The sequence below is a fragment of the Lolium perenne genome, chromosome 2 (assembly GCF_019359855.2).
Source record: "Lolium perenne isolate Kyuss_39 chromosome 2, Kyuss_2.0, whole genome shotgun sequence".
NCBI lineage: Eukaryota > Viridiplantae > Streptophyta > Magnoliopsida > Poales > Poaceae > Lolium > Lolium perenne.
Genome location: NC_067245.2, coordinates 244228024 through 244253092, shown reverse-complemented (window position 1 = coordinate 244253092; position 25069 = coordinate 244228024). Strand labels below are relative to the sequence as shown.

The 25069-nt window shown below is 44.8% G+C and overlaps 4 protein-coding genes and 1 non-coding gene across 6 annotated transcripts; 1 reads left to right on the top strand and 4 right to left on the bottom strand.

Annotated features, from left to right (window-relative positions):
* The first annotated feature begins 961 nt into the window (after window positions 1-961).
* LOC127335459 (uncharacterized) lies at window positions 962-6764 on the top strand. The gene is made up of 6 exons (XM_051362109.2): window positions 962-1141; window positions 1230-1366; window positions 2881-3260; window positions 3516-3612; window positions 3711-3998; window positions 5644-6764. The coding sequence occupies exons 1-6, from the start codon at window positions 1009-1011 to the stop codon at window positions 6604-6606; spliced, it is 1998 nt and encodes a 665-aa protein (XP_051218069.1). The 5' UTR covers window positions 962-1008; the 3' UTR covers window positions 6607-6764.
* Window positions 6765-10240: 3476 nt separating this feature from the next.
* On the bottom strand, window positions 10241-14137 carry LOC127335458 (xylulose kinase 2). Its single transcript, XM_051362108.2, has 11 exons — window positions 13984-14137; window positions 13243-13894; window positions 13024-13112; window positions 12750-12814; window positions 12529-12584; window positions 12151-12271; window positions 12013-12087; window positions 11360-11413; window positions 11182-11276; window positions 10922-11096; window positions 10241-10794 (listed from the first exon to the last, which is right to left on the bottom strand). Exons 1-11 carry the CDS (start codon window positions 14058-14060, stop codon window positions 10538-10540), a joined length of 1716 nt encoding a protein of 571 aa, XP_051218068.1. The 5' UTR covers window positions 14061-14137; the 3' UTR covers window positions 10241-10537.
* A 3-nt stretch (window positions 14138-14140) lies between these two features.
* TRNAT-AGU (transfer RNA threonine (anticodon AGU)) lies at window positions 14141-14214 on the bottom strand. Its single transcript has one exon. It is a non-coding gene; the product is annotated as a tRNA-Thr (tRNA).
* A 167-nt stretch (window positions 14215-14381) lies between these two features.
* On the bottom strand, window positions 14382-16523 carry LOC127335457 (ergosterol biosynthetic protein 28). Its single transcript, XM_051362107.2, has 3 exons — window positions 16298-16523; window positions 15220-15426; window positions 14382-14829 (listed from the first exon to the last, which is right to left on the bottom strand). The coding sequence occupies exons 1-3, from the start codon at window positions 16428-16430 to the stop codon at window positions 14750-14752; spliced, it is 420 nt and encodes a 139-aa protein (XP_051218067.1). The 5' UTR covers window positions 16431-16523; the 3' UTR covers window positions 14382-14749.
* Window positions 16524-18022: 1499 nt separating this feature from the next.
* On the bottom strand, window positions 18023-22452 carry LOC127335456 (uncharacterized). 2 transcript variants are annotated; one of them, XM_051362106.2, is made up of 4 exons: window positions 22172-22452; window positions 19012-19070; window positions 18582-18659; window positions 18023-18235 (listed from the first exon to the last, which is right to left on the bottom strand). In XM_051362106.2, exons 1-4 carry the CDS (start codon window positions 22280-22282, stop codon window positions 18190-18192), a joined length of 294 nt encoding a protein of 97 aa, XP_051218066.1. In that variant the 5' UTR covers window positions 22283-22452; the 3' UTR covers window positions 18023-18189. The 2 variants fall into 2 exon arrangements, with proteins under 2 accessions (XP_051218066.1, XP_051218065.1); XM_051362105.1 differs by lacking the exon at window positions 18023-18235 and having other exon boundaries at window positions 18340-18659.
* Between the last annotated feature and the right edge of the window lie 2617 nt (window positions 22453-25069).

The window sequence follows — 25069 nt, the reverse complement described above, 5'->3', positions numbered from 1 at the left end:
TTTGGAAGTGGAAGGCAAGAAGCGCAAACTGGAAGACACCTGGGATCGCAAAAGTGGACGCTTTAAATTGTGCACAACCTTTTCTTTGTGCGTAAGAATCTTGTAGACCCAGCAAGATTCTTGTTTTGACCGTGAGAAGCAAGATTCTTGGTCTCGCAGTTTTTTTTAACGGGGACGGACGGGCCAGGACACAGAAACTGAAAGCAGATGCCATGCATGCTCATGATCTTGAGAATAACCTGATTTGACGATGCGCCGAGCGCCGCTGGTTGCTACAACCCGCTTCGGAGGCACTGGCAGGCCAGCATGGCCCCTCATCCTGAATAACATTGTGTTAAAAAGTGTTTGTCATGTTCAACAATCATCCCAAGACACTGAGGAGTTGTGAAGTACTCAAACCACTGACGGAGGATCAAACTCGTATGTATGATGTCCTGCAGTCTCGTCTGAAGATCGACTGGTTGGAAAGGGGAAAGAACTAGCGCGGGCTGTTCCCGGGCAGAGCTCCGCCGCCGGAACCGCCGTGGGAAAGGGAGGGGAGTGAGCTGAGCTCCGGCGCCATCCGTTGAAGAAAATGGCGCCGGCTCCGACTTGCCTCCTGCGCTGAATTTGGTTTTTTTTTGTGTGCAGCGTCTGAAGAAATATCACTGTGAATCCCTGCTAGGCTCTTGTGTCGGGGGGAGCCGCCGGAGCGGAGCGGATGGCATTGCGCGGAGGATACAGTTGGAGTGGCGTAGTACGGAGTAGGAGCTTTCCGGCACCGTTTTCTCCAGTTGCAACCGCCGGAGCTCGCTCCTAGCCCTTTCCCCACGGCGGCAGCGGCAGAGCTCCGCCCGAGAACGCGTCGTGCTGCGCTAGGACAAAGCCAAGTCGTTTGGCGTTGGATCGTTTGCTGGCCGTTGGATCTACATGGACGGTGGATGAAGCGGGACAAAACAAGTCCATGAACCGGGGGTTTTTCCTCGCTCGTCTCGTCACCCGTCTTCTCCCCGACCGAGCCACATCCCGATGCCGCCCAAATCGAAGGCCGCGGCGGCGGCCGCCGCCGCGGAGCCAGTCTCCGTCGAGGACCTCTTCTCGGCGCTCCACCGTCACATCGAGGCCGGCCAGTTTCCGCAGGCCGTCAAGGTCGCCGACCAAGGTCAAGCACTCTCTCTCTCTCCCCCGACGCGCTTCCGGCGCCACGCCGTAACTCTACGCGACACTGACCCCCGCGGCTAATCCTGCAGTTCTCGCGGTGGCGCCGGGCGACGAGGACGCGGTGCGATGCAAGGTGGTGGCGCACATCAAGTCCGACAACACGGACAGGGCGCTCGCGGCCATCCGCGCCGCCGACCGCCTCCCCATCGATCTCAGCTACTACAAGGTGAGCCGCACGTTGATCCTTCTACAGCCTTGGCGGTGCGCTGGATCCGTCCGTGTTCGCTTGCTGTCGTGACTGCGTGGATCAGTAGGCCGCGGCTTTTAGGATCTAGCAGTAGTCAGATCCGAGTACTTGTGGTGAAGCATTTTATTATTATTATTATCATGCCTGTCTAACTTAAATTTAGAATTCTGACGCTCCAGTGAGTTCCATCGTTGCATGCAATTTTGCACTACATTTTCCTCTTACGTTTCTTTGCCTGTCCTGATACTGATTAGCTGTAACTTTTCGTTAGATCAGACTTGTTATGGGTGAACGTAGGCTGTTTACTCCTTAATTGATAATAATTGACATCCTGTTAAAATTTCTTAATATGAAGAGATCTTTTGGTGCTTTCTTTGTCTGCATGATCTACTGTGCTGATATGAAGCATCATGTGACAAGGTTTTGTTCAGCAATGCAGGCAGCCTAGTTGATAGCTAATGCAGAAACATGGCCAGAATTCACTATCATGCCGGATAGCAGCATAATGGGTGATGAACTAAGATTGAATTCCGATCTCACTTAAATATTGATCACTTGATCTTTGACATTTCTTTAGGATCTCTACTTTCCCATATAGACCAATAGTTTTCCTCTTCTTTTAATTATTTTTATACCTGAAGGTCAAAGTTTGGCGATCTGGGTGATGACGAGACGGAAAGTTTACCTTTGACTATCAAAAATAGTTTGATGTCCAACAGATTGCTGGGCACGATACTGGCAGCACTGCATATATAATTTTATTTAGAGAACAACATTGTGTAACAAAGCTTGCTACTGGGATTTGTAATGCACACTGATTAAATCCATGTGCAATCATAAACTTTCAATGCACACTGAAGAGTTGTTTGCCGCCTGGCAAGAAGCTGTGGCCCTGCAAGTTAAATACTTGTGATGGCATTTTTTATTATTATGCTTGTCGAACTTAAATTTAAAATTTGAGTTTCCAGCAAGTGCAAAGAGTCCATAATTGCATGAGACTTGTACATTTTCATTTTACGTTTCTTTGTCTGTTATGGTATTGAGCAGCTGTAACTGTGTTTTTTTAAGATCGGACTGTTTTTGTTTAAACATGGCCTTTTTACTCCTTTATTGATAATTAGCATCCAGATAAAAATATCAATATGTTGATCTCTTTTGATCTTTTGTATGCCTGTATGATCTACTTTTACTTATATGTAGGTGGCAAGGTTTTCTCAGCAATGCCGTCAGCCTGGTTGATAGCTAATACTAAAACATAGCCAGGATTCACTATCATGTTGGATAGCAGTATAACGGCTGATGAACTAAGATTGGATTCCATTGTCACTTAAGTGTTGATATTTTTGACATTTCTTTAGGGTCTCTACTTTCCTATAGACTAATAGTTTTCTTTGAATTTTTTATAAATCTTGAACACTAGGACAATTATTTGCTGATAATAAAAGATAATATGTACACATGCGCTGAATAGTATTTTTTTTATCTATATTCAGGCATACTGCTACTACAGGCAGAACAAATTGCAAGAAGCTCTGGAGATATTGAATGGCCAAGAAGAAACAGCTGCTGTTCTCCAGTTAGAATCCCAGATCTATTACCGACTAGCAAGAATGACTGATTGCTTGAATAGCTATGAGAAGCTTCAAAAATATAAGATTGACTCAGTGGATCTAAATGTAAATACCATTGCTGCTCTGGTTGCAGCTGGAAGGGCTTCTGAAGTACATGCAGCCATGAAGGCGCAAAAGGTTGATCTTACCACTAGAGCGCTCAGAGATGCTAGGAGCTTTGAGCTTGCATATAATTCTGCTTGCACCTTGATAGAAAATAAGAAGTATTCAGAAGCTAAAGAGCAGCTGGACTTGGCGAAAAGGTGCTTTTGCTGGCAAACTTATATCTCAAATGAATGCATACTCCTGGCTTAATGAACTGATAATCGAATCAATACCGTTTCTCTTGTAAGATTAGAGGCTTGGCAACCAGTAAAAGTTTGATTAGTTCATTGGTCCAGTAGTACTTCCACTCTTTCCCATAATTCTATGTATCTAATTCTGGATAAGTCACGCCATTGGCAAGTCTATTAAGCTCCTGTGGTTAGCTAGATTTCAATTTCTTATTTTGCCTGTAGAATTGGGAAGGAGGAGCTTATGGTGGAAGATTATGCAGAAGAGGAGATTGAATACGAATTAGCTCCTGTATCTGCTCAGCTTGCTTATGTACAGCAGGTACCTAAATTTGGTCGATTCTCTTGTAGCCAATCTTTATTGGGCCCTGTTACCTAATTTTGGCTACAAACGATTAAATTTTCTATCTGCATTTTCAGTTACAAGGACAGACTCAAGAAGCTATGGAAACCTATGTTAATATGACAAACAAGAAATCAGGAGATCCCTCATCACTTGCTGTGGCAACAACTAACCTTATATCATTGAAAGGTACAAAGGATGCTGCTGATAGCTTGAGGAAGCTTGACCAGCTTGTTGAGAAGTCTACAGCTCCAAACCAGTTGCAACTTATTGAGAGCCTTGAATTCAAGTTACCCCCAAGGAAAAAAGAAGCCCTGTATTCTGCTCGCGTTCTCTTACTCCTCCATGCAAATAAAATTGACCAGGTTTGCCTTGCATTATTGATCTATCTCCCATTTACCTGTTTATGTAATTTTTTTTGATCTATTACTCATCTGGGATCATACTGCTGCTGAATTTTTGTTTGTTGTACTTGTGACACTTTTGTATCTTTTTTTATAGTAAGCTTATGTTGAATTTTAGCTAGCATGAGTCAAGAATCACATCTGTTGGATGTTGGTCACTCAATGAGTAATAACCATTTGATTGAAAACTGATATAAAGTATCTGCTTGATTGGTTACATAGGCACCTAGCTCTCATTAACTGTTTGCAATAATATGGCCTACATCATTTCAGTGTTCTTTATTTCATATGTTCTGGGAAATTCGCTTATGCTATGGGCTTACATGAACCCAGAATACAGACCATGCACTACTATGGAGATTCATGCTGGAAGATGTATTCCGCTTCGTATAGATAATTCCGGTGTCCTTTTTTATTGCTGCATGGCCCATGTCTGTACACCTAGTTAATGAAGTTCATCTACCACAACAGAAGTCTGTTGACGTTCTGGACCAATATCCACAATATTTGCTGAAAGTTTGCTGAACTAATTTGTGTGTAATGCATTTTGTTGTACTCGTTCTTGACACTTTTTTGTAGTACTTCCAATCTATTCTGACGTATCTTACTCTATCTTAGAGAAAATAAGATCTGTGCAATACTTCACTTTTAACTGATTTTCTTTGTTGAAATCTGACTTGTTTTGTCCATGCATCCAAATTCTCCCTTCACCCAGATCTGTTCAAGTATCAGTTGATTTTGTGTTTTGTTCTTACAAGGCAGCGACAAGAGTGATTTCTGGATTAGAATTCGTTCTTCCAATTATGATTGAGCAGCTGTTTTTGATGCAAAAGCGAGGTTTTAGGCTGTGTGCAAAAGCATCTTTTATTGATTCAAATACTTTATTCATCTCTTTCAAAGGTTTTGTTCTTGCAACATGTACTAATTGGGTGAAAAATGGGAAGTAAATTTGCAATTCTTCTGATTTGTTGTTGCAACATGTTTTAATTGAGTGAAAATTGAGCAGAAAATTTAGAACTAATCCACTAACGCGGCCTGCTTAAAAAAATCAAGCTGTGTTTCTGTACAATGGAACATGAAAGTGCAGAGTCCCAGGGCCGGTGGTTCAGTACGTTGCCATGGTGCCCTCCGTCATCTGCTACGAGCATTGACACCGAATCTGAAACCCACTGCCTGCAGCTGGCTCACACGCAATGGATACCTTGCAGTTTCTACGCAATCTCCATAGGACCGTATCTGAGCAAGATATTCAGTTTGGAACAGATCCCAAGCCCATGTATGTGGACCAGATATCTGGAGCAGTTGTGCTCGGGTGTCAAAACGCCACCCCCATATGTTCTCATTTATTTGCGTGATTCCCTTTAAAGTGTCATTGATTCAGTTAACAAAATAATCAGTCAACTTTGTAGGAAATTGTGATCATTCTGATCCTTTTCATTCACCCATATTTGGCCAACATACATTCACTTGGCATTATGTTATAGTTAGTTTCATTGTCAGTTTTAAGCGTTAGTCACCACTATTTCCTAACTTAGTCATGTTCTATTTTCTTGTTTTTTTGCTTCACTCAAACTAACACATTGCCAATCTGTATTGTATATTTAAGGCACATGAGTTGGTCAGTGGACTGCTTGGCATGTTTCAAGACAGCATATTCCCTATTTTACTTCAAGCTGCAGTTCACGTGAGAGAAAAGAAGGTCCAGAAAGCTGAAGAAGTTCTTAGCCGTTATGCTGAGAAGCATCCTGATAATTCTAAAGAAGTCCTCCTTGCACTTGCCCAGATTGCTGCCAGTGCAAATCATTTTCAAATTGCTGCTGACTCGCTGTCTAAAATATCTGACATCCAGCACATGCCTGCAACAGTTGCTACACTAGTAGCTCTAAAAGAGCGTCTAAGTGACTCTAATGGTGCTGCTTCTGTGCTTGATTCTGCTATCCAGTGGTGGAAGAATGCCATGACAGAGGATAACAAGTTAGATGTGTTCATGCGGGAGGCTGCTTCATTTAAGCTCAATCATGGGCGTGATGAAGAGGCCTGTCAACTGTATGAGGAACTTGTGAAGAGCTATGGGAGCACGGAAGCGTTGGCTGGGTTAGTTGCAACTTCAGCTCGCACAGACCTTGAGAAAGCTGAGCTATATGAGAAGAAGCTGAAACCATTGCCTGGTCTTAAGGGAATTAACGTGGAGAGTCTGGAGAAGACATCTGGTGCAAGACATGTAGACCAAGCCGTGAAGGTGGATGTTCCTGAGGAAGTGAAGAAGCAAAAGGCTAAGAAGAGGAAGAGGAAGCCTAAATATCCAAAGAACTTTGATCCAGCAAACCCTGGGCCGCCCCCAGATCCTGAGAGGTGGCTTCCCAAGAGGGAGAGATCGAGTTACCGTCCAAAGAGGAATAAGAGGGGGACTCAGGTCAGAGGTGCCCAAGGTTCTGTGAGTAAGCATGATGCAGCTGCCACCAATGTAGGTGGTGCCTCTTCGAAAGCAAGCCAATCCACCACCTCGGCAAAGGCTCCAGAACCACCGAAGGGCTCCAACAAGTCCCGAAATAAAAAGTCAAGGAGATAGGCGACAAATTTCTTGTTACAGTTAAACAAATACAAAAAAGACTGTCCATTTAGTATGGTGACTTGCCAAATTTTTTTTGTATAATTTGCACTGGATTGCCCTCCGCTGTGCTTTTAGAATCATCTTTATGATGACATGAGTTGAGACTGTTGCTGGCATATCTGGTTGAAATCTGTTTGCATTGCTTTATATTTTCTTATCTGGGGTATCATTGCTGGAAGCAGAACGTCATGCTGTAGCTGCCTGATTCTGATCTGCATTGTGTTGCGGTTGAAATCATTCTTGCTAGTTTGCAAAGTTGCCTCAGTTTGTAAACCATCTTCTCCTTGAACTTGCCATTTGTATCACTGTTCTTTCCGTGGTAGACTGTCTGCGTTTATCTTGAAGCACATGTGAGCTTCCTATGATGTTTGATTCTTGCGAGTAGCTGCACTTTCTATTTGGATTTTTTTTTTTTTTTTTGTAAATTCCTCGGGTATGATGATCCCTGCAATGCCATCATCTATATTTACGCCCCTCAGCCATAGCTTCTGCTTCCTTATATTTACATAATAATGGGAATCTTTGGACTACTCTTGGTCTCAGTTTTTTAAAGAACATCTGATGTGTACGAGGGAAGCAACAGCAACCTGGCATTGCCTATGTTCTTGGTAGCAAAAGGAAGTATTTATGTGCCCGCATCTTATAATCAATTATAATCGATGTGTCATCAGTACTAATCATAGAGTAGAATGAACCCTAAACGGCTAAACCCTAGCTTCGTCTTCAGTTAAATTCATCACTACTGACAGTCATCCATGGTAGATTATATGCAGGTTCTCATAAGGAAGAACAAGAAGCAACTCTAGTCAGTTTACAAGAGGCAAGAAATTTACATAGCTTGACAGCGATGCAGGTTTTACTGAGCATCAAATATCCGACAGAAAAATGTTTAATGTCCAGGATACATATCGAAGTACATGGTACAAATCGTTGTAGACTCGAAAGCAGAATAACATGGACCAAGGAGTGTTTGTATGGCCATCTTGGTTAGCCAGGTTAGGATACTAGCAGGAAGATAGCATCAAATCTGTCCAAGCTGACAGCTTTCTAGCTATTCCTTCTCCACCTCATGCTTTCGATCGTGGAGCCACGCAACTCGTCGCGCAGCCTCGAGTAGCTCAATGGTGCAATGCCCTACAACTCATCCTTGAGGTTTGAAAGGGATGCTGGCATATGCTTCTTGATGGACTTGTACATCTCCACCACCGTCCGATCCGGTCCCCCTCATAAGTTATCTGCAAACGCTCAGCAAAAACAAGCGATAAAACTGAATCAGCAGACGGAATGCAAGACCAAAAGCAAATTTCTCAGGTATCCTTTTAGCTGGGTTTTTTTTTTTGAAGCTTTCCTTTTAGCTAGTTGTTCTTAAACATCTACAACAGCATATATGCAAGTTGGTTGGGATCTAGACATAGAATCTTTTTTGGAGCAAGAACCGGAAGGAGGACAAATCAGAAACTTCAAGTTATGCATCTCTATCTTTCGGACGTGTTTGGTAGCTCGCATCCTCCCCAACCAAACCAGGTGGATGTCTGGTCTCCCTCCGCATTGTAGCCCGCACGGTTATCAAAGTACCTATGGGCCAGACCCGCTAGGAACTGTTGAAATTATCATTTCCGTAGAGTCACCCTCGTCTCGCGCCCCGCCGATGCAAAAGAGCATTTTTGCCCACACGAGCTTAGCCGACCATGGAGATGGCAGGAACATGCGTTGGAGGGAAAATGGGGCACCTCTCACCGAAACTCCTGTCGTATTTCTACCCTTCACTCTCACCACCCGATTCCAAACATGGGACCCCCTTCGAACTTTGTTGTCGGGTCCGGTAAGCGGCGCACTCATCTCTGGTCGGTGATGGTGGCAAGCCTACTTCCTCTTCTTTATCAAGTTCTCCTTCGCCTCCATCAATGAGCCACACCTCCATCTTGGTACGGTAGGGCTAGATCTTGCTGTGGTAGGGCAGATCTAGCTAGGTTTTTCATGTGTAGTACTTGTTCATCTGTGATCTAGGTATGGTAGGGTCGAAAAAAAGTATTGCTAGGGCTTATGTGTTTGTAGTATGGAGGTTCATGAAATGTATCACTAACATGATGTCTTGTTTATCTTCAGCTCCTTGTAGCTCTGTACATTCAGCTCTTGTGTACATGATGCACATCTTGTGTAAGGTTAGATCTGCATGTTATTACATTGATTTATCTAGGCCATTATCTACGTTGGTGACTCGCAAATCCCCTCCTTTGTGGCTGATTCATAACCCATTGCAAAGACCTAGGTAGTGGATGTGTCGGTGGACGAGGGCCATGTGTCTAGCCTTGTGGCGAAGGTTGCTATAGAGGTGGTGGCAAGGCTTGTCGCCACAAAGAAAGCGAAGGCAAAAAAACCGCACTAACACTAAGAGGGCTCGGAAGGCTGAAGGGGACGATGAAATGACTCCATCAAGCTTCGTCCTCGAGAACAGGTGCGGGCTGGTCAAAACCGACATCCAAACTAACAAAGGCTTCAAGGAAGTCCATCTGACAGCCGTGGCCAAAGCTAATGATGATCTGTTTGTACACCATACAGAAGAGGGTTGGAAATCTTGGGGGCATACAATTCCTTTGCTAGTAGGCCCTAGCCCCTAATCCAATACAAATTCTGAAATTCTCATATGACCCATTCACTCATGGCAAGGGGTGAGACTAAACTTCAGTCCCACATTGCTATTTAGTAGAGAGTTGGAGCAGTTTATAAGGTGACCTTTTCTAGCACTACTAAGTGAGTGAGAAGAGAAGAGAATGAGTTCACACACACTCCTCCGACATCGCCCGCCCCTTCGCCTCGACGTGTTCGTGTTTCGTGGATTGAGCCAAGCCGAGCTCATATACATGCATGTTGTTTATATTTTGTGTACTAATTAGTAAGTCATTATTGGACGCGTTATCCCATTTTCATTTCCCAATTTTCTGAACTGTGGCATGTGTTGACTGGAACATGGGCTGCGCCCTACAATTTACCTGATCTGCACAATATAAACCTACATGAGATTACCTGCCTCCAAAACCTTGCACTGCCGCCCACATCTTCCCCATCCCATCTTCCTGCGTACACCAAGGGAAGGGATAGTAGGCCTCCGAAATCCGCCGGCGACTTCTTCCCGGACATCGATAAGGACATCGACAATCTCTTCGGCGATATGGGTGACTGCATCGACACAAATGCTGCTGCTGTTGCGGCTCCGGATGCACTGCACGTGACCTGTCCTCTCTCTTTCAAGTTTTGATAGAGTTTTCTAGTTCTAACAAACGTAGTAAATGTAATTATTTTATCATGTTTAGATGCAATCTGTTCATCTGTTCTATCATTTTACATGATTAGTTCAGTTACTGTTTCTATGATCATGTTTTATCAACTATTTATTCAGATTAAAGCATACGATAATTTGCTTATATATTCAACATATCATACACTGTGTTCACGCATTTTTTTAGAACCGAGGTGAATCAAAATAAAATGAAAGCACACAATCATAGGAATAAAAAAACTTCTATGTTCTGTCCGTTTCCAAGTCCATCCTACTAAGTTTTTGATAGTCAAAAACTAGATTTTGAGTCGAACATGAAAGTTTATCAAAGCATTGGATTTTGAGTCGAACATGTTCAACAGAATACAAATCCTATCCTACTACATAATGTTATAGTGGTGACAGTCCATGCCTGAATTTGTAGCTACTGCTTACTATACACCTGTCTATGCTTTTATATAGAAGCAAGGGCCTTCGAACCTGTTCTCTAAAAAATACACCTAATCCAATTTCTCTATAACCCTTATCTGCTTATGCACTTTCGAAAGGCTCGTTATCAGCGCCACTGACGCTACTAAAAAGTGTTATACATCCATACAAAAATGTTGCCAGCTACTTCGCACAGGTACGACGACCAAACCTCTCGACAAGCTCCTGCTCAATCTCCAGCCTCTTATTCAACAATAACTTGTAGTTGTTCAGGAGCTCAGCGTCCCCCTGGCAATCCCCAAATGGAACAGCCAGCTTCATGCTGAGCGATGTTGTCTCCAATCGGCCTGAGTACAGGCGTGAGATGGGCACAAAGTCACCTTGCTGCTTAAAAAGCCACCCATGGGCTGCTCTCAGAGCAGCACCCAGAGAGGCAGAGTCTGCAATACATAAGCATCACAATGCACAATCATGCAGAGTAGATGCATAGTGTTCAGCATTGTTTCTAAGATGATGCAATGTGGATAACAGGGCAAGAACACATTGGTGTAATATTCATCCACATACCTGGTCTCTGAACAGTGTAAACTGGACAGCCGAAAATGGATGCCATGATCTTGAGAATGGCTCGGTTTGACGATGCCCCACCGGTTGCTATAATCCGCTTCGGAGGCACCGGCAGGCCGCATCTCTCAGCATGGCCCTTCATCGAGAGGAACTGGCCTTCTATTACCGCACGAACCTGAATAGCTTTGTGTGAAAACTGTCCCAGGTTTTTGGCATATTCAATCGTTTGACAACAGTGACGAGTTGTGAAGTACTCAAACCTCTGACAGAGGATCAAACTCATCTGTTTGATGTCGTGCAGTCTCAGCTGAAGATCCACTGGTTAAGGTGTCGACAATGTAACGGTGATACCCAACTAGGCATATAGTAATTACACACTGTGTGAGCTGTGACATAAAGACATGATGCAAAAGAATATGCAAGGTCGACAAGAAGAACCTGGGAGCGGTGGAAGGATCTCTTGTTCCTTGTAGTAAAATCCCAGTTTTCCTCCTGCGAAAGAAGAGACACAATAATACATGGGAAAGCTACCTTTCTATGGTAAGTGCAAAGCATCTGTCCTGATGGAACTAATTTCTTATTTTTATGAGAAAGAAGAACTTGTAAATGTCTGGTATCATTTTAAGGGTGTCAACTTGTAAAAATCAGGAAAATTGAAGGAAAAAAATTAGGAAAACGAAATCTTAGAAGAAAAACACAAATATCATATAGAAAAGTTAGTGAACATTCTACAAATTTTAAAAATACATAACACTCGTAAATACTCTAGAATTTTTTGTTTCAATATATTCAAAAGTTTTTCCTAATTTTCTTAGTACTAGCTGAGTTCTCCAAAAAAAAAATTATTGAAGAAAAAATCATTTTTTGTGAGATTTCTCCGGCTCTCCCCTTCTCGAAATTTATCCTGATACTTTTTTCAACTTTTGTGTTGACTGGCCTGCCACACCATATGCTCATCAAAACTGCTTTCACTAGGGCAATTGACTAAATCTAGATAGTTTTGAGAACCAAGGGACCAAAAATACATGATATAGAGTCAATAGACAAGGGATAAAAAAATGGATTTTTGACTCTTGAAATACATTGTGTACCATTTAAGGGGTCTGTTTGCTCAAGGAAGTTGTTGAACACATCCCATGATTTCTCGGCATAACGATCGCGAATATCTGGCATGAAATAACTGAGTTAGCTAGAGGAAACAGTATAATAGAAGGCACTAAAAATGGTACCTTCTCGTGTTAGAGATCCATTTTTATAGCAAAGCATAACCATGTAGGTCTTGGGGTCAACTGGATTAGGAAGGATGTTTCCATCAAGGGATGGTTCAGGCATATCAGTTATCCCAAATACCTGAAGGATCATAAAGGTGTCACAATCACCGCCAAATGTTAATAGAAACAAAAAATGCGTTACGCGACTAGCCTGCTTATCTTTGCAAATCCTTTTACTAATTGTTCCACATCACAAGAAAAATAGGTTTGATTCGTGTAATGGGGAAATTTCAGAACCATGTCCCAATGTAGTATGTACAAGCTACACTACATGTTCATATTATACCTTGCTCTTGAAAAATAGAAGAAAATTTAGGCATGGTGATAAATGATTACTGTATCACTCGTTCCAAGGCTGATTGCTAGATCACCAGGACTGCTCAAAGTTAATCCTGCATGACCATATATATCAGGGATGCCGAATATCATTGTAAATTTGCATTATGTACACACGTTGTTTGTATGCTTTCTATTAGGAAATTCTTTGATATTAGGAAACAGATACATCATATGTGTGAAGAGATTCATAAACAGAAAGTTAGAAGAACTCTAAGTACCTGCAAGGCTATTGGGATTGTCCCCTGACCACTGAACGACCAGACATTTTCTTGTAAACTGAAATCTGGGAAACATGAAGTATCCAAGTCTATCATTCTGACAAATTGATCACACTCATGATTAATGACTAAGAAGTTAATTTGGAGTACAATTCAATTTCATATTGTTTACTTACGAAGGTAACTAGTCGGCCACAACATCAGCCTCATTTCAAACACAATAATGCTACCAATCTGATAAGATATAGCAGTGAATAAAAAGATAGGGTACTACCTCTGAACAAAATAAGGAGCTACAGTTCCAGCTATTTCATGCGCTGGTACTAGCTTCCCAATCTTCATCTCTAAATCTGGAGCTGTAGCCTGTAAACTTGGAATGCATCAGAATCAATCAGAAAGCAATTGGACAAAAGATCAAGCAAAACTGAATATCGTTGCTACGCGATCCTGCAAAATGCAGCAGCAAAGCTCTGAACATTTCAAGAAACCAAACCTCAAGGGCATCTTCGCGCAGCTGGCGCGTCTGGATGTCCATCAAGTTCATCCCCGCGCCGTCGGTCTGGTCGATGCAGGAGTAGCCACCGATGAGCAGCGACGCCATGAACGAGCTGACAAGCGAGATCCTCTCGGTGCCGTCGTAGACGCGCCGCCTGGTCTGGAACATCTTCCTTATCTGCGGGCCAGTACACCTCTCGTGCGCCCGGCACCCCGTCATGGCGGCCAGCGCCAGCGCGCCTCCCAGGGCGGCCTCGACCTCCCGGCACTGCGCCGTGGTGCTGCCGTCCATCCACACGGGCGACTCCGGCGCGGCGAGCGCGGCCGCGAGCTGCGTCGCCAGGCCATCGGCCGGGTCCAGGGAGGCGAGCGCCGCGCCGGCGCCGTGCGCCCAGTAGACGCTGCCGTGCTGCTGCGCGCTGCCGGAGACGGCGGCCACGCGGCCGTAGTCCACCTTGGGCTTCAGTTTGTGGAGGAGCAGGTCCAGGGCCTCGGCCCACATCAGCGGCGGCGACACGATGCGGCCCGGCTCCGCCGGGTCCCGGCGGACGCCGCCCTCGGTGCCGTAGTGCGGCAGCTCGGAGTCGAAGTGGACGGCGTCGTGGGCGACGATTGCGAGGCCGGCGTCCAGCACCGTGGCTTTGAGCGACCTGCGGAAACACAGCAAAGACCGTGCATGATTGATCAGTAAATTCGGGACGGAAGATGATAAGTTGGAGCTATGGAATGGTGTTCTTACTGCGTGGAGCAATCAAACCCGAGGAAAAAGGAGCCGCTCGGGAGGAGGACGGAGCAGCGATCGTCGCCATCCGCCATGATGAGGAGCAGAGAAGCTCCGTGATGTGTCTGTGGTATTGATGACCGGGAGTAGTGGCATAAAAAAAATACTTGGTGATTGCTTTCATTGAGAGTTGAACTCAAGACCTCCCGCTTACTAAACGGGTGCTCTAACCAACTGAGCTATGAAAGCTGCTTGCACTGTATTCTTTTAGAACTTATATATAACATGTTATTAAGATAAATGAACAATAATTTATTTATTCGCAAAGAAAGTGTTTCATGTTTGAGTGAGTGATTGAAACGTTGAATTAGTTATTCGTGCATGGATTTAGTGCCAGCCTGAGTAGATTCATGACAAGAGTTCAACAAAGCATGCCAGTGGTGGGAACAAAAGTGTTACACAGACTCAATCCCAAAGATCAACATTTCTGGTCTTGGGAAAAGAAGAGAATAAGATACAGGAATATCAGAACATGTATGCGCCGAGGAGTGGCTAGGGTAGTTTTCAGGCCACAATGATCTCTGAAGAAATGGTATTCCTTTGTTACAGCTCCTGATTTTCAGTTTTTTCATGGATGAACTGAATCTACAACAAATGTTTCAAGCAAAACAATACTGAGACACGGAAGAAAAATTAGTAAACAAACACCAGCGGGGATAACATGAAATGGCCTTCCGCAAGGATCCTTCCAGTATCCTTCCCCCGGCACGTGCGAGTACGCCACTCATGACTGCTTAACTGCGTGAGAACCGCGGGAATCCCCATGAGAATTCCACTGGAGCAGCATCCATACAATCGATGTCCCTGAATGCAAAGGAATGAGTACTAAGTTGATCAGGAATGAGTTACAAACCACCAGAAGCTACATATGCATCATTATCTATTACCGATCAGGTTGGATTACCAATTATAAGCCTAGCAAACTTTAGATGCCCCTTTTGGAGAGCTGTACAATGACTCAAAATACATATATATAAAAAACTAGCTCCTGAAAGGCTGGACTTGTTGCATTATTTCATAACGCTATACTGAATGAATATTTACGATGGCGCCAGGGTTAACAACCTAAATGTAGCAAAACAAGTGCAGTGGTAGCTAGTACTCAAAGAAAATCACGTTACTGAAGAACTAGTTATGTGACAAGGGTGAAAGTGAAATTAATGGCACACCGAGATTCAAGCTCTGGGACAGTACCTGCAAAGAAGCCGACTGTACTGAGATTTGCCACAGCCATGGTATGGTATATCAAGTACTCAGTGAGAAAGTGGCCGAGGGCGTAGATGAATGACAGGAAGGTGGCTATGTACAGAGGCCTGTTGTCGAGGTTTAGCGCACACAGAAAACACAGCGTGCAGGTCAGAAGTGTCCAGACCCCGAAAGTGCGACCATGTATCTCAGACACTGCATGTAAAAGAAAGAACAGTGATTTTCATATTAGATCCGCAGAGAAAACATTGGTCATAGTAGGATTAAGATATTATCTGAAATGAACAACTAACTCTTGACAACAAATCCGCATAGAAAACATTGGTCATAGTAGGATTAAAATATTATCTGAAATGAACAACTAACTCTTGACAACAAATGACAGGAGATAGCAACGTATTAGTACGAGGGCTGCGGTAAAGCGACCAAAAAGTTATTATAGGAGTACTGGCTGTTATTGGTTCATAATGCTACTCCCTTCCGTTTAGATAACAGGCATGCACATAGTTTAAGAAAAACTTGTCAACAAAATAGAAATTATACCATTAAAAACTTCTTTTGATTATGAATCCAATGATATTATATCTTTTACAGCATATATCTTATATATTGTTGACGAAATTGGTGGTCAAAGTTTCTTTAAATTACGTGCATGCCAGTTAAACCGGACAGGAGGAAGTAATTATAATGCTTCAGGTACGACTTTTCAGCAATTTCCTATGAATGTTCCTGATCTGCATCGTCATGAAGATGACTTCTCTTCAGGATACATCAACAAAGACGCAGTCCATATGATTATATTTTTTAGCCTGGTCATCTGCATGACATCAGTCAGTCCCCTAAACTCTGTTATTGTACTAGTCTCTCCAAATCGTTCCTAGTCAAGCACAGATGTAGATCCTACAAAGCCAGACTCCAGCATTTGGGTCACTACTAAGACCCAAGTTCTCTACTTGAATCGCCAATTCCCGAAAAATGGAGCGCCAAACAGATAAAACTCCACACAACAATAACTGATCCATCACCTCAGAGACAGGGAGAGGAGGAGGAAAAGGAGGGCACGCACTATCAGCCTGGGAGAAGACGGCGACGCGGAGCGCCCAGATGTTGAAGAAGCCGAACCAGACGGAGGCGAGGCGGAGGGAGCCGACCAGCATCAGCCACCACCCGAGCGCCGGCACGCCCTTCCTCTCCGCCATGCTCTCTCCAAATCCTCCTGCGCCGCGTGCGTGATCTCCCTTCTCCTCTCTCCGGCGTGAAGACTGAAGAGTCAACTGGTCATGTTATCGTTTTCTTCGAGGCGCAGCGTATCCACAAAGGACATTACGGCCCATATCGGCCTTATTTACTCGTGAGTGCGGGCCTGTTAAAGCCTAATTGCTCAGGATGAGAATGGGCCGACTCGGCCCCGGCCCTGGCCCATGGCCTCAAGGCCAGTTTTCGGGGTTATGGGTCGACCCATTCCAAGAAAACTATGTGGCCTCGCTGGCCCATTGGATATCCCAGGGCCGACCCAAATTCCGATGATATAATATAAGCACTGTATGTTACAACTGCAGAAAAAAAATCTTTTCACTTGTGTTTCACACAGAGATGACGTCACATCAAGGCTGCTACATTTGTCAAAAAGAAAAGTCTATACTTAAGAGCATCTCTACCAGCGTCCTCCAAATAAGCGTTGAAAGGTGCGTCGGTACTGTCGTATATGGGGAATGCCGACAGAGCATCCTCCAATTGGGGAACAGGTTTCCACGCACCGACACACCAAAATCTTTTGTTTTTTCCTTTACAATATTTTCAAACAATATTTCAAGCACATAAAATTATTCATACAATACTTTAACATAGTTTAACACACACAAAAAATTATTCGTATAATAATTCAAATTAATGGTGACTCCTCTCCTCGCCCACAAATGCGCAGCCATTCTGAAGTTGAATATGAACACATGCATCTCGGATTTCTTGGTGCATGTGAAGAAAAGCGGCAAATTGTTGGGGTACATACTCTACTTCAGCGAGAGGCCCTGATAATCAAATGGTTGATTATCATGCACATGTTCGGCGCGCTCGCTCTCAATGATCATGTTGTGCATGATCACACATGTGTTCATCACCTCCCACATCTGAGACTCGTACCAAGTGAGAGCAGGGTACCTAACGACGGTGAAACGCTGCCGAAGCACCCCAAAAGCACGCTGAACATCCTTGCGAGTTGCACGACCAGGAACGACTAGCGAACACGGAGGAGGCTCGTCAGAATCAGCTGCTGCTGCCGCCGCCGGACAACGATAGTGCTCTCCTCCTCCATGAATAGCTGCACCAACATCTCGTCGTCGATGTCCATCGCGGCAATCCAACAAACACCTTGCGAGCGAGGCGGTTGGGCGACAATGGCAGCGACCTCTATTCCAACCGAAAGAGCGGTGGCCGGTAGAGGGAGTGGCGACGGTGTCGATGGCCGACGGTTTATGGACAGGTAGGGTGGAAGGCAAGCACAGGAGACGCGAGGATGACGGCGATGGGTGGGAGTCGGATCGAGCAGGGGTGGGAGGAGAGGAGGGGGAAACCGGCTGTCTGGCTAAAGGGCCCACGGGTGCTTTCTTACGTGGACAAGGGTGCCAGCGCGCCCAATTCACACCCTTTGCGAAAGGGTCGGCACAAGGTTGCGGACGCTTCTACTGGGCTCGAAGCCGCGCTGGCACTTTTTGGCACGCACCGGTGTAAGCCCAAAAACAACGCCGACCCTCAAATCGCTATCGGGGCCGCCGGTGGAGATATTCTAAAAATATAAAATATTCAATGTTTACAAGGGACTAATGAGCCAGCCCAAATAACATCTGCACATGATTACAAGCAACAAGTAACTCCATAGTAGAAAAATTAGAGCAAATTTACAAGCAGCTATTTGCAAACATCATTAATTTAAATGATCTAACATATCAGGACTTTCATGACTTAGTTTTCTAATCTCTCTCCCCACCTTCCTGAATGTCCTCCTCGTCTGCAATTATGAAAAAAAAAACAGAACATGGCTATCATAGCTCATTGTAATGAGTAAATATTCAAAGAGAAATTGAAACGAGAACAGTAAGAGTGATATGGTTAAAAAAACACAAACAAATGTAGAAAACTCTGACAGAACAGCAGCACAGTGTACTTCTCTCTTTATTAGATTTCTTCTCATACATCTGCTCGCCAATGAACCCATACAAGTAGAACATATCACCACCGAGACCAAGTTTCAGTTAGACATGGACACTTCTGACAATTCTTTTTTCTCCGCTTTCTCCTGTCCATAATGACCAGTATCAGAAGTGGATTTCTGTACATAGTGTGCCGTATTGTACCTGGATGTTTTCAAATTGTGATAGAACAAAAGCCCTATGGCAAAACCAAAGCCACCAATTAAAAAGTCTACTGCATTCCTGTAAAGATAGATCAGTTAGAAATGATCGGGACAAAATAATGTAATTTAAGCAAGTTGAAAAACGGTAGGGGGACTAGGGTTTCGTTCATCTCTCAACAGATCCAAGTAAAATTTCGAATCTCAGCAAAATCTTAAAATTAACATGGAGAAGAGAATAAAATAAATAAATGACACCAAGGTGAAAATGACAGAAATTATAAAGCTTCCCTCTGTCCTTTTTTGCTTATGTAACTTTTTCAAATAGTTGTGGCTACGAAAGTTTTCCTTCCTAATTTTCTAGGTGTTAACCCCAGGCCATACAATAAAACAACCAACTCAAATTTGATAGAAAAGAAGGATGATGTAAGTACCAGGGGTCCGTAAAGTCTTCCTTCACAAAGTCATACTCGCTACTGTTGAAATAATTCCGCTGCAAATCAGAGTTGAAAAAGATTATCGAAATTATTTCACCAAATTGTAAGAAAGAGTACACAAAAGTATACTAAAATACATTTAATTATGAATCCAACAACGCTGATTTGGTATTCCAATATTATTTTCCAAATATTTGACTTTCTTTTCCTCTGGCTAGAAAAGAAAGATGTTTTAGTTCGCCAGGTTGTCTCTTGCCTGCTCACGGATTCAGCAAGACAGTTCAAAAGATTGGTCAAAGGTAGTCACGTTTGACTTTTCCAAAACTAGTACACCTTGCATCAAGGAACAGAGGGTAACAATTACACAGAGCCTAAAGGACTTACGAGCAACTAGTAGTCAACTAATGCAGGCTTACAAGGTGCTAGAATTCTTGTGGTCCCAAACATGAAAGCATCAGATTTTATATTTACTAGGAAACATGCCCGCGCGTTGCGGCGGACTAATTTTTACTTACGGAAACACAAGTACCATCAAGAATATTTTAGAATATATTTCTATTAATTTTCAGTAGTCTGACACTCTTCATATAAATCTCGGTAACCCAAATTGTTTTTTATCTAGTCTTCATATTTCATAAAATCTAAGTCACGCAATGCTCCTCAAAGTGAGGACAGATGGAGCATGTTATTATATTCTTAAACCGTGCTTTGCTATGGAGCATACATAATTTTACTACTGGCAAGAATTATTATTTTCTTAACAGACACGCAACTAATACAAAAGAATAAGTGTGCCTAAGATTTTTGAGTAATTAATTTTAATTGCAACACTTGATTGTTGGAGAAAAAATGTAGGGACCAGGCCACAATGTCTCTCTCCTAGGACAATTCTTACGCTGCTGGAATTTGGGGAATAATCTCTTGCACAAAATGATGAACTGGACCTCCGTGTGCACTCAAGTATATATATCTAGCTCAATGCTGCAAGCCCACCGCCAAATTTTAGCACTGGTCATGCATTCTCAAATATTACCGAGTACATAGCTCTTTAATTTCAGGCATTCCCATCAAAGTTCTAATCCTTTTTAGTGAAACGGACAACCTCAAATTAGAGTGCAACAAACCACATTTTAGCATTTCATTTATATACATACACTTGAATTTCTTTTGCTTACAAAGGATTTAGCAATACTTGTGCCATATAGTATCTACTGCTACCATTCTATTTTAGCATAACATATATCTGCATACACTTGAATCAGTTTATTATCTTGTAAACAGATAATAAACTGAAACCACATGTTTTACATGTTTTAGAAGAAATTCAATACCCTGATGGTCCACTAAAATCTTATTATCAGATATACTCACTTGCACATAATGCAGAACCACTACTCAGATCAATCCAAGAGAAAGAGGGCAACTCGCTGGATCCGGGTGCATTTCACACCCGCCATTTATCAGACAAGAAAAAACAACAACAAGTTTCACTCTGCGCCTGGGCTACATGAGAAGTTCTGAATACTGGATTGCAGTACCATTACACGCGAGCTCTGAATCCTGAGCTCCAGCGCCCGCTTGTCTTTTTTTTCTTTTGAGAGTTCAGCGCCCGCTTGTCAAATTACTGCAGTCAAACACATGAGAGATGCCGAGATGGTCGCCCTTGAAGGACAGGCTCCCGGATGGGCAGCAGACCGGCCCAAGGGCGCCTCGGTATGCTGCCTAGACACCACATGGGCAACCCCAACGCCATTGCTCTCGACCGTCGATCGCCGCATCAACCAATGAGAGCGCGAAACCCCTGTCTCAATCACCATCTCCGCTCGAGCGGCGGCCGAGCCGGTGACGTGGCGGCCACCTGTGCCACCTAGGAGGCCCACTTTTCTACTGGTAAGAGAGGAGCTCCTGCCTTATCTGGTCCGTAAGGAAGTGCAAGAGGTCGGAGAGGAATTTCTGGCAGCCTGAGGTTCTCTTGGATATCGTCCAACCGGTCAGCAGACGGCGCTGGCTCCACTGACATAGATTGACGGGGTGGTGACGGTGTCCAATGCAATTCAGCCTGAGCGTCATCAATGTTGTCGCTGCCGCGGCGCGTTCCAATGAATCGTTGGGTAGAACAAGCTCCACCGGTCGATGCGGTGCAGCGTGTAGTGTATGGGAGGAAGCGGCGCGGCGGGTGTCCCGCATGTACCACTTGGGACTCGAATTATCAGGATGCAGGTCGACAAATGAAGGGAACGATGAACTATACTGTCACCGAGATGACCAATCGATCCGACCTGCTTGAGATTAACGGCAAGACTGCAAACCTGCAACACACAAGCAAATCTAGACAGGTTTTCCCAGCTTTGGTTCTGGCTAGCTGGTACTCGCCGGAACACACGACACGGTGAAATCGATCTGGTTTGTCAAAGGCGCTGTCCCCGAGCGTCTAGCCGTGCGCGCTCCCGTGACCCTGCCTACACGGAGTTCACACCGTGGGTTTCTCGCCCGGCCAATTTAGAAGGGTTGAGAGCCTGCTGCCTTGTCAACGGCCAGGCGGCGTGCCCCCTCCAGCGGACAGGAGAGCGTCACTTTTCGTTGTAATCGATCACGCCTATTTCAAGTGTCTCTGCAAGCTCACGTGATAGTAATATAGAAACCAGGGTGTGTGAGCTAGAAAAGGTGCCCAATAGGAAACCAAATACGGAGTACATGAACTTGGAGTTGTTCTCGTACACGGAGAGACTAAACCGGGTGTGGAGTAAATTTTTGGATGGTGCGACGGACGAAGACGTATATGAAAACGGACCAAAGCGCAATTCGACGGACCAAACCACGGAAACACTTTTCCCTTTATTATTAGGTATAGATATATGCCGAACGATGCTCTTCCTGATCAAACAAAATCTATGCCACACTACCTGGACCCAGAACAATTCGCCCAAATTGCTGGTCTCAGACCTCATAATGGATTCATTGTTATGCAGGGCCGGCTTTCGCATAGTAAGCTGTTATGGTCCAGTAAGATAAAACATGTCGAATCTTTTACTCGCAAAGCGTGATGATGCCTCATATGATTCGACCTAATTTAATCCTCTAATCGACTAACCCTAACACGGTGACTCGGCCACAGCGGTGGGATAAGACATCCACGTTGATTACGAAAGGTGCATACTTTCGATGTGATCGTGGATGCAGGGTTGCGGCGGCCAACGTTCCCGAAGAAGCGAGGGGCCGGCGCCGACTGCCGGAAAGCGAGACGAATAGCAGATCGGAGCATCGCCATGGCCCGAATTGTCTCGCGCGCTCCAATTGGGGACGAAACCGACGAGGACTGGAGGAAGATGCGGCGGCGACGCCAACTGGGGATCTACAGTCGCGACGGCCTCCGGCCCCTGAATCTCACGTCGCTGCGGCGGCGATGCGCTCCAGCGCTTTCCGTGTCGCTAAATTTAGTTGCGGCCTAACAACCTATAGCCTATATGGGCTGAATTTACGATTGAGGCCCGAATCACCAAGTCCGGGTCAAGGCAAGCACACGGGGAAATCCAATTCGGCTCACAGGTCATACGAGCATATTTTAAGATATTATACTGGCATATTAAAAAATTCTAAATTAAAATTTGGCATGTATATTTTTTCATGGAAAATTCTAAGGAGAGGGGCCGCACGGTCCTCCCTTGCGTGCGGCGCGAGGCGAGCCATTCGATCAAAATCTCTTTTCTCTCCCCTTATCAACCTGCTTATACCTTATCCCCTCACCGAATCCCTCTCCGCACCACCACACAATCTCCATTCCTCTCGCTTGTCGAGTTCCAGATCGCCTCGAGGCCGCGTCAGCCACCATCAGGTGGGGTCGCCATAGGGAGCATCACGGCGCCTGGGGTTTGAGGCCGCCGCGGAAGAGCAACTACACGCAATGAGAGCATCTCTATTAGTACCTGTAAAAGTAGGAAAACTGAAAAAATAACCGCCGATTTAGGGGTTCGGTTTAGAAATGGGAGCAGATCAGTAACTGATAACACGTCCGGCATGGAAAAAATTTACAGGCTGCGCCCGATAACCCAACTCTGCATGTAGTTGTAGGGGTTCAGCCGCCGAACCGAACGAGAATCCATATCTAGGGCGCGCGGAAGTTTCACCCCGTCCCAACTGCTCACCCTCTTCCCACTTCCGCGTGGCGCCACTCCTCCTCTGCCATCGCCGTCGTTCGATTCGGCCGAATCCGGCGAAGCGGAGCTCCCGCGTGTTGCCCCGCACCACGCTCGCGGCTCCTCCGGCACCTCCAAGGTCCGCCCCCTACCACGCCAGCCGAATCGAAGATCAACTCTGCCGCGGAGTTTGCTGACGTTGATCTATCGGATTGTATTAAATGGGATACTATCTAGATGACATTTATCTAGATTGGACTGTGAAGTCCGTCAAGGATCCCAAGATAAAATAGAAGCTGAATTTCCCAAGGCTCAAGAAGTAGCCCGCAAAGACATTAAGAGGGCATCTGGTGTTCTGCAAGCTAGGTTTGCTATTGTTCGAGAGCATTCTCGGTTTTGGGACAAAAAACCCTTGTCAACATCATGACTTGTTGTGTCATTCTTCATGTAAGGGTACATTGCCCCTATGTGTGGTTTTGGTAATTAATGACAACCCCTATGGACTAATGTTTTCATTGAGTTTATATGAAGGAATATTCCATAGGTACTACTTGCTCTCCATGTGTTGGATTCAAGTATGGATGCCATGAAGATAAAGGTATATCTTGTGTATTGGCATCAAGATCATCGGTATGAAGATATATATATGTGATATGATCAATAAGAAGAAATGAAGATGGAGTTCTTATGTGGGACTCAATATTAGCCATGCTCTATCTTATGTGAGTATGTGAAGATACAAGGTTGAGTTGGGCAAGTTCAAGATGAGCGTCTCAAGTGAATCACATACTTGAAGCTTGCCATCCATTTGATGATAATGGACTTGTGAAGATGTGCATCAATGGAGCTTTCCCATCATAGTGTATGGGGGAGCATTTGTGAGTCGTCACGAAGCAACATTGGTCAAGAGAGGCATTCCGGCTTGAGTGAAGCTTGAAGAGTTATCATCAAGATCAAGCGGGATGCGCAAGGCAAAGGTATGGCCTTGCTAGGTTTTCCTTTTACCGGTCTCAAGGTGGATGTTGGGAGACCGGATTATAGGATAGATAGCCGCACTATTAAGAGGGGCTTTCGGTTGGGTAACTTGATCACATCGTCTTAGGGAGCTCAACCCTTTGCATACTTTGCATATCCTTATTGCTTCTTGGTGTTTCTCTATGTGAGGTTCTTGAGCTTGTTGCTAGCTTTACAACAAGCCCAAGTTCATCGAAAACGGAGTTCACATGCATCTTCTATTGCGTTTTCGAGGTTGGGTGATTTTACCGGTTATTCATGATATAAGGTTCTACCTTTTATATTCATGATAAAATCCCCTCCTACAGATTCTTGGCTTTTCACTTTCTATTAGATAGCATTTGTTGTTATCTTCCAAACAAAATTGGTTTCATGCGATTCGGGGTTCGGGAGCATTTGTTATTAAAGAAAAGATAAAAAGGGAAAAGAATAAAAAGGAAAAAGAATAAAAAAGGAAAAAGAAAAAGAAAGGGGAGGGGCAGCCGGCCGGGCGTCCGGCCTGCCGGCCCACACGCCGGCCCACCCGGCCAAAACCGGCTTGGGCGTTTGTGCCTGCCGGGCGGGGTCCAGTGGGCTTCGCGGCCTACTCCGGCCCAGGCGCCGGCCGCCTGCCGGGCCACCCGGCCCCCGCCCCGGCCAGGCCGGCCTCCCGACCGGGTGGGCCTTAGGCGCCCCCGCGCGGCCCACCTTCCCCCGTGCGCTGCCTAGCTCCCCGCCGCCCCTGCGCGCCCTGCTCCCTTCCGGTCGGTGGCCCGGCTGGGCCGGATGGCTGACCGGCCTCCTCGGCCCAGCATCCGGTCAGCCGGCTGGGCCGCCGGCCTGGGACTTTTTTGGGGCGTTTTTCCTTTGTTTTTTTCCTGTTTTTCCCCCAACGGTTCTATTTCCACTTTAACTATAAATAGGCTTCT